The sequence below is a fragment of the Ictalurus furcatus genome, chromosome 10, assembly GCF_023375685.1.
Source record: "Ictalurus furcatus strain D&B chromosome 10, Billie_1.0, whole genome shotgun sequence".
Classification (NCBI taxonomy): domain Eukaryota; kingdom Metazoa; phylum Chordata; class Actinopteri; order Siluriformes; family Ictaluridae; genus Ictalurus; species Ictalurus furcatus.
Window position 1 is genome coordinate 10,526,008 of NC_071264.1, and position 16,181 is coordinate 10,542,188.

At 38.2% G+C, this 16,181-nt stretch overlaps 1 protein-coding gene across 2 annotated transcripts in view; it reads left to right on the top strand.

Moving 5' to 3' along the window:
- The window catches only part of adgrl2a (adhesion G protein-coupled receptor L2a), a 113,339-nt gene extending 106,417 nt beyond the window's left edge, over positions 1–6,922 (top strand). For both annotated transcript variants that reach the window (XM_053634008.1, XM_053634007.1), the window contains one exon: positions 3,241–6,922. In XM_053634008.1, the coding sequence (XP_053489983.1) occupies positions 3,241–3,992 (752 nt within the window). In that variant the 3' untranslated portion in view covers positions 3,993–6,922. The remainder of the gene's footprint in view (positions 1–3,240) is intronic.
- The last annotated feature ends 9,259 nt before the right edge of the window (positions 6,923–16,181 follow it).

The following is a 16,181-nucleotide window of genomic DNA, read 5'->3' on the forward strand; positions in this document are numbered from 1 at the left end:
CCAAATGTCTCCATACATAAGGGAAAGGAACACTTATTTACTTATTTATTTATTTATTTATTTATTTATTTATTAGCAAAATATAACTTTATTTACAAAAATAGCATTTTTAACCCCAGTGACACTTGTAACACACTCCATCCAAACAATGAACTATAAATAAATGTCTTAGAGTCATTACAGTAAATGTTTGCCACTTTTCTGTGCATAATTGGAATTAAGTCATAGAGATGCATTATGCTATCTTCACTCCTCATTAAATTATTATTGTTATCACAAATGGATGATATCATCTGGATCACTCCTATTAAGTTCTGCAGATAATTTAAATCAGGATAGCTGTGTGGTAAAAATGGTTTTGCTTTTCTTTAGCAGCTGCTATAATTTCCCTTTGTGTATGTCTTCATTCCAGATAGTATTTCCACGTATAATCAGGTTTTCTACATGCAAATTATTTTTGCCCGTTATCAATGACAATCATAATAAAAACATTATCACAATAAAACACATAGAGTCATGTCAAAAAATAAGTACACCCCATGGAAATTGTTGGGTTTTTTTCCTTTTTTTGTTTTGAACAAGCAAACATTTGATCCTTATTGAAACAGTGCCTATTAATGATGTTGATACACTCTATCAAATGACACATAAAATGGACATTTTGTAGTAATTTTCACAATTTAAAGTAACAAGAAAAATTAAAAAACAGATACAAAACAGAAAAAGTAAATACACCCCTACATTTATCACACCTTCAAATGCATAAAATTAGAATCAGGTGTTGAAGATCGGGTGTCAGTGATTAGAACTTGCTTAGGAAGTGCAGGTGGAACCAGTCTTATTTATACCCCTCTCATATCTAGTGTCAGTTGTTCTCTTTGTTATTGAGGTCTAAAGAGTTCTGTGAGGCCTTCAGAAAAAAAGGTTGTGGACGTCTATGAGCCTGGCAAGGGATTTAAAAAGATCTGCAAATTATTTGAGATACATCATTCCACTGTAAGGAACACCATCTACAAATGGTGCAGATTTCAAATGACTGCCAATTCGTCCAGAACTGGTTGTCCTAGCTAATCAGCCCAAGAGCAGACCATCTGATGCAAAAAGAAGTCTCCAAGAACCCCAAAATTTCAACACAGTATCTGATGGTAAGTCTTGCAACTGTTGGTGTCAAAGTGCAAGCTTCTACAATCAGAAAGAGATTGCACAAATTTGACCTGCATGGGAGGTGTGCCAGGAAAAAGCCTTTGCAAGACCATATAGGCAAAGACCAGGCCTTTTGGAATAATGTGCTCTGAACAGACGAATCAAACATGGAGTTGTTTGGCCACAGGAACAGCAGACATATTTGGTGCAGACCAAAGACAACTTTTCAAGAGAAGCACCTCATACCAACTGTGAAGCACGCTGGTGGAAATGTTATGGTTTGGGGTTTCTTCACTGCCTCAGGGACCAGAGAGCTTGCATTCATTGATTCAACTATGAATTCTGCATCCTATCAAAGAGGATAATGTTTGGTCATCTGTCCGAAATTTGAAGTTGAACTGAAAGTGGAGTTTTCAGCAGGATAATGATCACTGTGCTCACTAGCACACTAGCAAATCCACCAAGGAATGGAGGGTTATGGAATGGCCTAGTCAAAGCCCGGATTTGAATCCCATTGAAATGTTGTGGGGGGGATTTGTAACGGGCAATACATTCAAGAAAACCCTCAAGCATCTTGTAACTGAAAGAATCTTGCATGGAAGAGTGGTCAAAAATTCCAGCAACGTTTATGCAAAATGCCTACAAGAAGTTATTTCTGCTTAAGGGAGCAATACTAGCTTTTGAGGCCAATAGTACACTTACTTTTTCCACAGAAGAATATCACATCTATTGATATTTCTGTTGAATAAATGGGTGAAAAAGCTCATTTTCCTTGTGGATTTGTTCAAGTATATCAATGGGTTTTTTTTTTTTTAACAGGCACAGTTTCAAAGATGAACAAATGTTTGCTTGTCCAAATATGGCAATAAATAAACAATTTCAATGGTGTGTACTTATTTTTTCACATAGTTCTGTAGAACTTATGAATGTTATGTAGAATGTTATGTAGTTCATAGACTGTTTGATAGTTCTGTTCGTTTTTACACACATCATATCTGTAATGTTTACCAAAATGTTTCCTTTTATTCCCCATTCCCTCGATCCCAAACCCCTTCTAAGCATTACAAATGTTCGTCTCATAGTCTGCTTTGTCCTTTTATTCCCTTTTTGATTTCCAAGACCTCCATTTGAGGAGATGCCAATAACTGCTGACCCAGTGTAGTCTTTGTGATATAAAAAACAGAAAAGGGGTGGGAAAAAAAAACCATTTGAATCTGGCACTGCCAGCTGTGAGGAGAACACAGAGCTGTATTTTTCAGATCGACCTTTACCTGCCCAAGGCAACAATGCTCACATACCCACTCAATTAGCTGCAGACTTAACGGCCCAGCTCGCAAAAACAAACTGAATGGTGACATTTAATGAGGAGAGAAGCTCTTAATTGTCTATCAGATTTAATTTGCTGAACCCTTGCTCACGTTGATTTTGTCAGTGATTACATCATGTTTTACAATAAAATCATTTGGGTTTTTTTTGTTTTGTTTTGTTTTTTTTTTGTTATGTTTCTTTCTTTTGTCCATCAGCTACTCTTAGGCCAGATAGCCTGAACAGACAGACATGATGTGAGTTGTCTCAAGTTAGTCATTTCCACTTGCCCGTCTGTCGTGCTGTTGGATGGTTGCTTGCTGGCTTCTTCATAGTGAGAGACTTGGCTGTCTGTGTTTTTCTTCTTTTTAGTCTCTTTTTTTGGCCATGTGCTTTTTTCATTTCCTTTTTCTCATATCCTCCCACCTCCCCACACAACACCATTCTCACTCCCCCTCCCAAAATAAGCTGGAAGACTAATGAATTATGTTAATATTCTAACTTGCCCATCTGTGGCTCCACTTTGGCAGTGTCCTTTAAAATGTGTCTGTGACGTTTGTGCTATTTTATTTATTCATTTTTTTTATGTTGTTTAGGATGTCTTAATTATCATGCATCTAACATCATGAATAAATGCTTTAGATTTAAGTGTCATGCTTGAAATCTAAAGCCAGTCCTAAACAACATTCATTATATATATTTATATATACTTTTTTTTTTTTTACCTTTTCTATCGTTACAGGGCCAATAGTGACTAATGTACACCCCTCCTCACATGTTCTGTTGTTGTAGGACACTCAATGAATAATGCCAGGGATACAAGTGCAATGGATACTCTACCGCTAAATGGTAACTTCAATAATAGCTACTCGCTTCGGAACGGGGACTACAGCAATGGTGGCATCGGCCTAGATGAAGCCGCCTTCGAGAAGATGATTATCTCGGACCTGGTGCACAGCAACCTGAGGACATGCGGCAAAAAACAGCGGCACGAGCCTCATATCTCCACTAGAAATGTAGCCAGGGGAGGGACCAGTAGCAAAGATGAAACCACTGTAGCCGAAACTACATCCTTGGTGCCTGTGGACAGCGAGAGCAGCCATTTAATGGTGGGGAGTCTGAGCTTGCACCATCACCACCACCAGCACCACCTGGATGCCCCTCTCATCCCCCAGCGGACTCACTCCCTCCTGTATTACACTCAGGAGAGAGCGAGAACCGAGCCTACAGCTACAAAACACAGTCTGCAACCACCCACTACGGACTCCCTGTACTCCAGAGAGCTGAACCTGAGAGACTCGCCCTTAACCGAGACCAGCCTCCAGACAGAGCAACTCTCGCCCTCCAAACACAGCGAGGACGAGGACGCCTACTACAAGAGCATGCCCGATTTAGGGGCTGGCCAACAGCTACAATCCTGCTATCAGATGAGCAGGGGAAGCAGTGACGGTTATATAATCCCCATCCCCCAATCCCCTAAAGAGGAGTGCGAGCCAGAGGTGGACGTACGGGAAGGACAGATGCAGCTCATCACGAGCCTTTAATATGTTCTTTTTTTTTTTTCCCCCCCGCAAAACAGTCCACACCAGTTACCACAAGGACACTCGGTACTAGGGGAGGGTTTAGAACATGGTTCATACTTCATCTCTCTTCGTCTTTCACTACGTTCCCCTCAGAAACATAGCTCTCCACTGTTTCGCTGACATCCCCAAAGACGTGTAGACCAGTGTGGCTGCATTGCAGTGTGAGTCCGCTTGTCTAAATCAGCGCCGATGTTGACTGTAAGAACAATCAGACGTGGGATTTGATGGACAAGCGAAGTCTTAGCGCTGCCGACGTTGACGGACTCAGAACAATGGAATGATTTCACATAAAAAAAGAGAAAAAAATATACCAAATAATAGTATTTCCTGTTTCAGCTCGTACAATGTTTGTTAGAGGTTGTACATAGGGTCACATATTTCAAATCCAGTTTTGTATTATATACAAAAATGGAGTTTCCAGCACGTAAAGTAAGCAGAGGTGTGTACTAAGATATTCCTAATGGGACTGTTTATTTAGGAAATTCAGTAGTCTGGATATATGGCCCCATTTTTACAATGAAGATCAGATTGTGCTGTATAACCACTAGCAATCAAACCCCAGGCCTTATCTTTTCTTGGTTGTACAGTAAAACCATCAAGGATAATGGCATAAAAATCTATATTTTGTTGTATTTCAGGTGCATATTAAGAAAGCAACCTTAACTATAAGAAGGAAACATTTTTAATTAAGACTTTTAATTAAGACATCCAGAAGAGGCTATTGTGTTGGGAAAAAAACATTGCACATGTTATAAGAAGATGATTTGTTCTTACCGTTTATTCATCATGGTGTGTTTGGAGGAGGATTAAGATGAAATGAGTGGACGCAGAGCTTAGAGAGGTTGCTGACATCAAATTCTATCTTATTCAGGAAAATTAGTTTGCTGCACCAAAGCATCGGGCTTTAGGAGGAAATTAGGATTTTTCTTGCCTTTGTTTAAAAGATTCTCAGAGAATCTGTACAGGCATGAAAGTCACTCAAGTCCACAGCCAAACACCAGGATTTCCAGACGCATTCTTCGAAATAGATTTCCGATATTTATTTATTAAATTATTCTCAATGATACTTTTTAACTCTTTTGTGAATACATTACAGCACTGGTTCATTCTTTGCATTAACATGTTAGTAAGGAGCCCATACAAATAATGTAAAGTTCAACACTTGTTTAACAATAAATAAATGTGAATTTTTGGCTATTATAGGATGTTTTTTATTCCCATGACTTCAAATGCTGTCTGTGTGTGTGTGTGTGTGTGTGCCTGCGTCCATGGAAAAAGAAGTGCATTACTTGAAAAATGAATTAGTGTTTCCATTATTTTGACAACTATCACTGAGTTTTTATCTTCAAGCTCTTTTCAAGTGGTCTTCAAGGCTGTTTGCAACACATTTAACATTTAAGAAGAGCTTTACTAAGTCACTTCACACTGACTCCTGTGTAAAACGACGTTGTTTAACAGCGCTGTTGAATTAAAGTTTTTTGAATTAAAGGTCGATATTTTATTTATTTATTTTCTAGCAGCATGACTTGCAAGGAAATGAATTCTTTTTAGCAAGATATCTTCCAAAATTTTTCATACTTAGTTTATATATATATATATATAGAATGCCTAAAACATATTGTAATCATTCTCATGGCTGGGGCAGGAAGCTGCTGCGAGGTTGCAGATGTGTTAACAAGTTCATCACGAGTGAGAGAGGAAACTCTGTATATGTTTACAAAGAAATGGCAACCATGTATAGGATGTTTTGTACATAAAGTTACATTTTGATAAAAGGTCTTAATTTCCCCAATATATGGAGACTTTTGGGACACCCTCTATATTAAATGTAATCAATTTAGAACTTACAACTTAGGATGCGCCTCATAACGGATTTTTTTTTTTTTTTTTTAAACGTGTAATTGTTGATCGGCTGAAGTCTGTTTAGCATTTTTAGAAGGATTCTTCAGTGTCAGAGCTTTGTAACAGTTTGTTTCTTGGTAACATGACTAACATGTGTGGTTCTTTCTTGTTTAATTGTTAATTGTTTGTTGTTGGTGGGGGATTTTTTGACGGGGTTGCCTTATTAATTTCAAGAGAGGAAGAAATAGAGGCTGGTTTATAGCTGATTTAACAAAAGTAGTAGTAGGAACTAATTTGTTAGAGTAAAGAGTACAATGTCCATCAATCCATTTTCTGTACTGCTTATCCTACATAGGGTTACGAGGAGCCTGGAGCCTATCCTAGGGGACTCAGGGCACAAGTTGGAGGACACCCTGGACAGGGTGCCTACCCATCACAAGGCACAATCACACACACATTCGGAAATGCCAATCAACCTACAACACATGTCTTAAGATTGGGGGAGGAAAGCGGAGTAAACCCTGAAGTACGGGGAGAACATGCAAGCTCCATGCACACAGGGCAGAGGTGGGAGTCGAACCCCCAACCCAAGAGGTGCGAGGCAAACATGCTGACCACTAAGCCACCGTGCCTTCCAAAAGTACAATGTGTCATTCTTAAATAAATGAATCTTATCTTTGGCAAATTGCTGTGGAATAAGAGGAATAAAACACTTCAAGATGTGCTCTTATTGAAAAATAGTCAACTTCAAGGTGGTAATAGTAACATGTGCCGCAACACACCATTCTCTCATTGATTCTTTTTCTATAACAGCACACCCCTTCATGTTTTATTCCTTACTTATAAGAGAGGCTAATTGAGAAATGATGAGAAATCTACTGTTCACATCCCCTCAACACTCAGCTGTATCGCTTTCCTTTCGAAAAGCTGGAAACCTTTGTGAAACGTTTGATTTAAAAAAAATATATAAAAATCCCCACCTCCTAGAGCCATCCATGTCTCCTGTCCAATGACCCGAAACTCTCTTGCTCGGATACATCTGTGGTTTTCCTTCCGTCACACACTATCGTGTCTGTCACAGTGCTCTGTCCTCCTATAACCCTAAACTCTAAAGCTTGTATGACAGGTACAGATCAAACAGCAGAGCAGAAAAAAATGCACTTTCTCTCATATCCTGTACAGTGATGTTCTTCCGTGTTATTTCGTCTTATATTCGGGATACATCACGTTATTGTAAAACAAAACAGGAGTGGAAAATCTCAGAGAATCAGCACTTCTTTAATTGATCAGGTGTGGGGCACATGATTTAACCTTGAATGCAGGTGAGCATTGATTGTGTCTTGCCTTGCTGAGTGCAGGAATGTTGCGTGATGGAAAGAAGCAGCAACAAATATAATAAATGTCTCGTATGTATTGTTGATTCTCATTAAGATTCCAGATGAATGCTCGGACAGAAATTGTCATACAGCTCTGGTCCATAATGCCTCAGGAGCTGTTGGCTGCGTTTGGATTGGGATTTAAGTTATATTAGATCAGTTTCAAATATTCATCTGCCTACCAATGCAGATGTTTGTGCCGGTAAAATTAATGTAAACACCATACTTATTTCTCCTTCAGTTGGTTTTCAGTGAATTTGTTTTTTTTTGTTGTTGTTTTTTTTGTTTTGTTTTTTTTTTATAAATAAAACCTGCTAGTCGACTGCTTACAGTCATAACCAGTAATAACAAAGTGTCTTATCTTACATAAGCAATATCTCCTCCGACAAATCTCCATTCATGACAGGTCATCTTGTGATGTGAATTTAATACTTCCATGTGTCATCTATATTATTTCTCTGCAAGTCATCATAAGGATGCAGCTCTTCTTTCAAAATGTAATATCTTCTGGATACAGGATCAGCTTTAATAAAGCACTAGTCCTACAGAACCGTTCTTGTAAGGAATTAATTTATGGCTGAATGTGTTGTTTATGTATACTGGCTAATGCAGGTTTTCACAAGAATTGGCGATGGGATGCATATTAAAAACTGCAAGTATTTACTCAAAGCATTGCACTGTATGTTTCTTTTTTAAATCTTGAATTATTCTTGAGCAGAAATTCCAAATGGGAGGGTTTATATGGCTGTTCATTTTTCTATTTGAAATTGTACTTTTAGTATACCATACTAATAGTACTTTTAGCGCAGAGGCATACGGTGGCTTAGTGGTTAGCACGTTTGCCTCACACCTCCAGGGGCCGGGGTTCGAGTCGCACCGTGGCCGTGTGCGCGGAGTTTGCATGTTCTCCCCGTGCTGCGGGGGTTTCCTCCGGGTACTCTGGTTTCCTCCTCCAGTCCAAAGACATGCATGGTAGGCTGATTGGCGTGTCAAAAGTGTCCGTAGTGTGTGAATGTGTGTGTGATTGCGCCCTGTGATGGATTGGCACCCTGTCCAGGGTGTACCCTGCCTTGTGCCCGATGCTCCCTGGGATAGGCTCCAGGTTTCCCTGTGACCCTGAAAAGGATAAGCGGTATAGAAGATGGATATGGCATAGGAGTGTAACATGTGGATGGGAGAGGAGGTTTGATGTAAAGCTTGTGAGACAAAGGCCATTAAATGATTAACGGGTTTTGTATGTCTCTGAGTATCTGGCGTAAATCTGGATTTCTTCATTCATTTATTTCTCATTAGTAAGTGCTTTATTCTGGTCAGGGCCACTGTGGTTTAAATTGCTTATTTGTTTATAGTTTTGTAAATACAAAGTTCATGAGAAATTATGTGCAGGCACAAAGAAAAATAACGTTGGAACTGGGTGGAATGGGTCAGACTTCCTTCAGGAGTGGGAGTGAGAGGGATGCAAAAAAATTACAGTTCCATCTACACCTCTTCAGTTAACTGTAAAGTATCACATTCCATTAAAAAAAAAAAAGTGACTTGCAGTAGAGCTGTAGAATTGGCTTCGTCTAGTCTGAAATATTTCCTGCATTCTTTACGATCTGCCTCGCTACTGTTTTTCCACCATCCCAACTAATCGACATTCCCCACCAGTGTTGCAGACTCTTTTCAGCAGAAAGTAGCCAATGCATGCTTGAAACTCATAGAAGCCACCAGATTATGTCAAAAGGCTAATTTGCATATTCATTGATCGTCATGATTATTTGCATATCAAAGAACATGTTACATGAGGAATGAAGCTTTTCTGAAGAATAGAATAATTTTATCAGAATAGAAAATTATAGATTATAACGTATTTCTTGTTAAAAAAAAAAAAAAAAAAGGAAGAAGTCGTCTTTGGCCATGCCACAACTAAATATTTATTTATTTACAAAATACTGTGATTTCTATCAAGAATGCAGACAAAATGAGGCAGCAGTAGTGATTAGTTGGGAAATAGACATGAATAGACATGAAGGAAATTTCATCAAGGTGAGAGTGATTAGTGTTTGGCTGTTGGGTAAACAATGGTGATCAGTGATTGGTTGTTGAGAACAATGGTAATCAGAAGCTGTTGGGAAACAATGGTTTCAGTGATTGGCTGTTAGGTAAACAATGGTGATCAGTGATTGGTTGTTGAGAATAATGGTGATCGGTGATTGGTTGTTGAGAATAATGGTGAACAGTAACTGGTTGTTAGGGAAACAATGGTAATCAGTGATTGGTTGTGGAGGAAACAATGGTGATCAGTGATTGGGCTTTGGGAACATAGGCTCACATAAGCGCAACTCAGTTAGAATTTACAAACTGGTGGTGAATTGGCAGAACCTGTTCTCTCAACTTGTACAACAGCAGCAGTGATGTGAGCAGGAGAGCCATGCTGACTGCAAGACAATCACTTGTCTATAAACTCACCAAATCTAGTGACAGTCTCAAACTTGGCAACAGTTTTCCCCACAGCAGTGACTAGTGAATGTATAATTTGACACATCAATTAGTCTGTACAGCTGTGAGTCATCACCTGACTGCTTGCTGTATTAGTCTCAGGTAGAGAGATTTTCTTGGTGATAGTGGTGTATAATTTGACCGTAAAGCATAGAGAAGTGTTCAGTGTTTTTCTTTGAGCTGGATGAAATGACTTCATTACTGCAACGTGACAACTTGAATGCAAAAAGCTCAGATGTACATATTTTTATTTAACCAATAGGCCAAATTGTCTGTGTTCAATTTATAGCTCGGATACTTTATTTTCCTTTGGAAGTCTGCTTCAATCAAACTGAAGCTCAGTGTACATGAGAGAAAAAAACACATAAAAAAACAACAAAGGTAGCAGTATTCCTCAGAATATGAGAGCTATGTTAAAAACTAGAACATCTTCACTGAGGATGGATAAATGGTCAATGTTACTAGAAGTCCAAATTTGCAATTAAGAAAAATAATCTAAAAGCAAGCCACACAGATACACAATCATTTCTTAACTAAATATATCTGTTCTGTATAAACTGCATACAAATGTTTAGACCGATTGACATCTCCAAACATGAAAGTGAATGTTTGTGACATTTTTATTAATCCTCTATTTTTCTCTCTCACTTTACTAGAAGCCAATTCCCAGTAAAGGTTTGTTCACTAAAACATGATTCCCCCAATGGATATAAAACGTAGCACTGCATCTTTCAGAGCTGCTCTTCCTGCAGTATTAGCAAGCACCTCAACCCAAACAAAAAGGAACGGCTGTATCCTCGGGGGGGAAGTTGGGAATGAATGTTCTTAATTCAAATTTATTTCAATAAATGCTGTACTGCGTGATAGGACAAAGTGGCCCCGAGTGGCAGCTTGTTTTAGTTTATTTCCTGCACGTTGTGTCCTGGTGCCGAGCTGGACTGCATTTTAATGAAAAGAGAGGCTCACAGTGTTTTGGCAAAGCTTTAGCTATTCCTCTTTATCAGTAGCAGTGTTTTTATAACACAAAGTCATTTAAAACCATTCTATTACAAACAAAGTTGTGATAATATAGTGATCTGAAAATCTGAAGTAGTTCCTGATGACATTGTGCCAAACTGGTATAATATATGATTGAGTTACAATTTTTTTTTCTGCTCTTGTAATGTGATAAGATTTCTAAAAACGAGATAGCCTGCCTTTTGTTAAAAAATAAATAAAGAAAGAAAGAAAGAATAAATGAAATACAATAGTTTAGTTTTTAAATAATAAAAAGAAGAAAGAGTTGATGCTCATTTGACCACCTGCTCAGCGGTTTTATCTCTATACAAAAACAAGCTGCGTGAGATCCCATGATGTATTAAAGTGCACCTATTATGGTTTTTCAAATATTACCTTTCATACAGTGTGTTATAGAGCTGTTTGATAAATCAAAGCGCACGACAAACGGAGTTACCGACTCCCAAAAGAAGGAAGCGATTCTGAACAGCTGAAACGACTCGTTAGTGATTCCAGACTTTACTTCCTGTACTAACCTACGTAGGTTTGTAACAGAAAGTCCCGCCTCTGATCTTCATCCGCCGCTCGCAAACAGACTGAGCTGAGGCTCGTTATGGTAGTGGGCGTTTCCTTTTTGAAACGCTGACAGCGGTAAACCAATCACAACAGACTGGGACATCTGACCAATCAGAGCAGAGTATGCTCTCTGAAAGGAGGAGTTTAGAGTGAATCCTTTAGAACGGATCATTGAACGAGTCCTTTGTGACACTGGAGGGAAAAAAGGTAATGCTGTAGATTACATTATGAGCACAGTAAAGTGTTATTTTGACCTTGGATGCATGTAAATCTATTGTATGAGACCTTTAAAACAAAATTAGGCACATTTCAAAACCGTTAGGCTAATAGGTAAGCTTTAAGTAAGGAATAAAGCACGACAAGGCTGAGTTATAGGAAAATAATCAACGTCAGGGTGATCCCAACACAAAGCGGAGTTACTGTTACCACTACAAAGTGGATTATTTTCCAAAAACAGCATGTCCCAAAGTGTTTTATTCCTCTTATACCATTATAGTTTGCTAGTAATTGCAATTGTTCATTTATTATTGAACAACATGCTGTGCTTTTTAACCATTTATAGTTACATTTAATGTTGTGGAACGTCCATGAGACACGTTAGTTCCAGTTATCGCTTACGTTAAAACAGCTATAAACATTGTTCCCTCATCAGCCTTAAAGATTATAAGCTGTTATATCACCGAGAAACCAGTAAACACAAACTGTTCAGTTCTGAAGACTTTCTCCTGGTGAAAAGTGGAAAGTAACTTAGTAACTGTTAAAAAGTGCTGACACTGTAGTCTTCTTCCATAAATGATAAGTAAACATCTCTTTACAGGAATCTTATCAAGTATATGCTTTTCTTTTTGTTAAATACTGTAACAACACATTATTAAAGTCAGTTTATCAGACATATTATGTATTATTATACTTAATTTATTTGCCATACAAGTCCTTGTGAATGAGTGGTTTCTATAGAAACAACAATGTATTAGAACGAGCTCAATAATAGAAACTTGTGATTTGTATTACAGAAAGCAATGCTGTCAGAACTGCTGCTCTGTGTGGAGTCTCTGTGTCTGTGTGTGTTTCCTCTGGGTTCTCCAGTTTCTCCCACCTCCAAAAAACATGCTGGTAGTGGAACTGTTTAGGCTAAATTGAGAATGTGTTTGTACCTGCGGTCCTGCAATGGACTGGTGTCCCATCCAGGGTGTGTTCCCACCTCGCACCCAGTGTTCCAGAGATAGACGCCGGATCAACCTTGTTACTAAAGATGCGTGTTACAACAGTTACTGCTATAAATAAATCTATCTGAAGAATTGCTTTTTACATCATAACGCAGCCGTACCTTTATAGATGTACCAGTTGAGCTTGCAAGTGATGACAAAATAAAGTTTTATAAATGAAATAAAGGGTTAGGGTTAGATATCTGTCATTAAAAAGAAAAAATCCCTTTCATTCAAACCACTTTATATTCCATTTAATGTACAGAACACACTGAGGTCCATCCATCCATCCATTTTCTATACCGCTTATAGAAGTCTTCTAAGCTTACAGGGTCGTGGGGAGCCTGTGGCCTATCCCAGGGAGCACGGGGCACAAGGCGGGGTACAGCCTGGACAGGGTCCAAATCCATCACAGGGCACAATCACATACACAGTCACACACCCATTCATACACTACGGACACTTCGGACATGCCAATCAGCCTACCATGCATGTCTTTGGCCTGGGGGAAGAAACCGGAGTACATACTGAGGTGACCTTTTACCTTTTTTTACAGGCGTTTTAATCAAATTTTTACTATTGTCTATTGTCTGTCTTTATTTGCTTTTATTCTGTTTACTAGTTTACTTTTCTTACTCTGTCCAGCACTTTGGTCAGCTTTGCTGTGTTAAACGTGCTATATAAATAAAATGTACTTACTTACTTACTTACTTACTTACTTACTAACTTTTATAAATATTGCAACCAAATTGTTTTTTGTTGTTGTTTTTGAATGTGAAGAGAAATAAACTACGTGTGATTTCCAGTAATTGAAGCCAATGTGTGCCAAATATATACTCCAATCATTAATGGTTTACAGAATTCACGATACATTTCATTGGCTTCAGAAATTCTGACATGCACACTAGACCTTAATATTTTATTTATCATTGCATGTATTGTTTGTGAAGTATTCCAGTATTGCAATCTGTAAACACATCATGTGATATTTCTAGTCAGCAGGAATTATAAATATATCAACTACTTTCCATTTATTTATTTTTTTTTACTAAAGGACGTAACAATTGTTTGAAAGTTGAGGCCTATTGGTGATCAGAGTTTAAAAAAAATAATAATAATACAAAATTAACCATAACAGTGTAACATGAAATAATAATAATAATAATAATAATAATAAATTCTCCGCTACACTTAATCCTTCAGCATGTTCCTGTCATTCATTTCTGTCCCTATCTCATCACTGTCATGTTTTTATCTCAAAATGTTTTAATTTTTTTCATTTGGGGTTGCTGATCTGGATATACACCGCTGAAAAGAAGATGTAGCAATTAAAGGTCCCTGATTAATCAGTGGTGAATAAACACACAACTTCTTCCACCGTCATTATCTGATTACGATCTCTGGAGGAAATCCATTGGGATTTGTTGTGTAATTAGAAGAGACAGTTTTTGTTAAACTGGGGGAAAATAAATAAATAAATAAATAAGAGCACAATTGTCTGATTATTGCGCTCTGATGATGCACCCAGAGAAAAATGCAGCCTGGACTGTGATGGAGAAAACAGTTGAATCCAAACAGTGTAAGACAGTTAATCCAAGCTGAATTGCACAGCAGAAAAAAAAGCAAAACACACACAGACATCTGCTTTCTCTCAACGTACACATTTGGCCTAAAATATTCCAATAAATCTGGTTTGAGTTGAAACACCATATCTGATCAGTCCTCTGGCAAATGTTAATCTTGTGTGTGTGTGTGTGTAGTGTGCCTATCATTTCTACAGTACCCCATTATAGGAGTTTGTTTGCTTGTTTGTTCTTTTTTCACATTTTATTCATATAGAGAGGGCCAAAGTTATGCGTAGTACACAAAGTTTCCAGGGAAACAGTAGATTTGAACAAAAGTCCATCTGCTGTGCGAGGAAAGTGCTTTTATAGCTGTGGGAGATGAAACCAGTGGATATGACAGATCTTTGTTCAAAATGTCCTGTTGCTCTAGTAACTTTGTGTCCTTCGCTTAACTTTTACAACGTCCACAATAATTACTACAATGACTAGAGTGCTTACTGAAACTGGGAGAAGACTGGAAAAGAAAAAAAGGTTGTCTGGCCTTCAACTTTTCATTTTGGGTGAGCTTTTGCCCATTGTAGCCTCAGATTCCTGTTCCAAGCTGATGTTGTCTTCTACTTTTCTTACCCCTTCACCCCAAGGGTTGTAATGTTTTGTGAATTCTGAGATGCTTTTCTGGTCACCACGGTTGTAAAGAGTGGTTGTTTGAGTTACCAAAGCTATTCGATTAGTGCTTTGTGCTGCTGCCACATGATTGACTGATTGGATAATTTCATGAATGGGCATTATAATAGGAATATTATATATACAGTGCCCTGTACTAATATTAGCACCCTTGATAAATATGAGCAAAGAAAAATTGTGGCTGTGAAAAATTGTGTTTATTGTTTAACCTTTTGATCTTTTCTTTAAAAAATTCACAAAAATACTATGTTCTCATGGATATCAAACAATTTCAAACACAAAAAATATACCTTGGTTAAATATAGGTGTGCAACAATTATTGGCACACTTTTACTCAATACTTTGTGCTACCTCCCTTTGCCAAGATAACAGCTCTGAGTCTTCTCCTATAATGCCTGATGAGGTTGGAGAATACATGGCAAGGGATCTGAGACCATTCCTCCATACAGAATCTCTCCAGATCCTTCAAATTTTGAGGTCCATGCCAGTGGACTCTACTCTTCAGTTCATTCCACAGGTTTTCTTTGGGTTTGAAGTCAGGGGACTGGGATGGCCATGGCAGGACCTTGATTTTGTGGTCAGTAAACCATTTTTGTGTTGATTTTGATATTTGTTTTGGATTATCCACAGACCATTTTAAGCTTTCTGGCAGAGGCAGTCAGGTTTTCATTTAATATCTGTTGATATTTGATAGAGTCCATGATGCCATGTATCCTAATAAAATGTCCAGGTCCTCTGGCAGAAAAACAACCCAAAACATTAAAGACCACCACCATATTTAACCGTGGGCATGAGGTACTTTTCCATATGGCTACCTCTCTGTGTGCACCAAAACCACCTCTGGTGCTTATTGCCAAAAAGCTCTATTTTGGTTTCATCTGAACATAGAACCCGATCCCATGTGAAGTTCCAGTAGTGTCTGGCAAACTGAAGACTCTTGAGTTTGTTTTTGTTTGAGAGTAGAGGCTTTTTTCTTAAAGCCTTCCAAACAACTTGTGGTGACGTAGGTGACTTCGGATTGTAGTTTTGGAGACTTTCTGACCCCAAGATGCAACTAACTTCTGCAATTCTCTAGCCTTGGAGATTTTTTGCCCACTTGAACCATCCTCTTCACAGTGCATTGAGAAGATAAAAACACGTCCAATTCCAGGTTGATTCATAACATTTGAACAGTTGACTGGAACTTCTTAATTATTGCCCTGATGGTGGAAATGGGCATTTTCAATGCTTGTGTTGTATTCTTATTGCCACTTCCCATTTTGTGAAGCTCAATAACCTTTTGCTGCACATCACAGCTATATTCCTTGGTCTTACCCACTGTTATGAATGACTAAGAGAATTTGGCCTATGTGTTACCTCATATTTATACCCCTGTGAAACAGGAAGTCATGGTTGAACAATTTCCTGTTCCTAGTCACCCAGGTG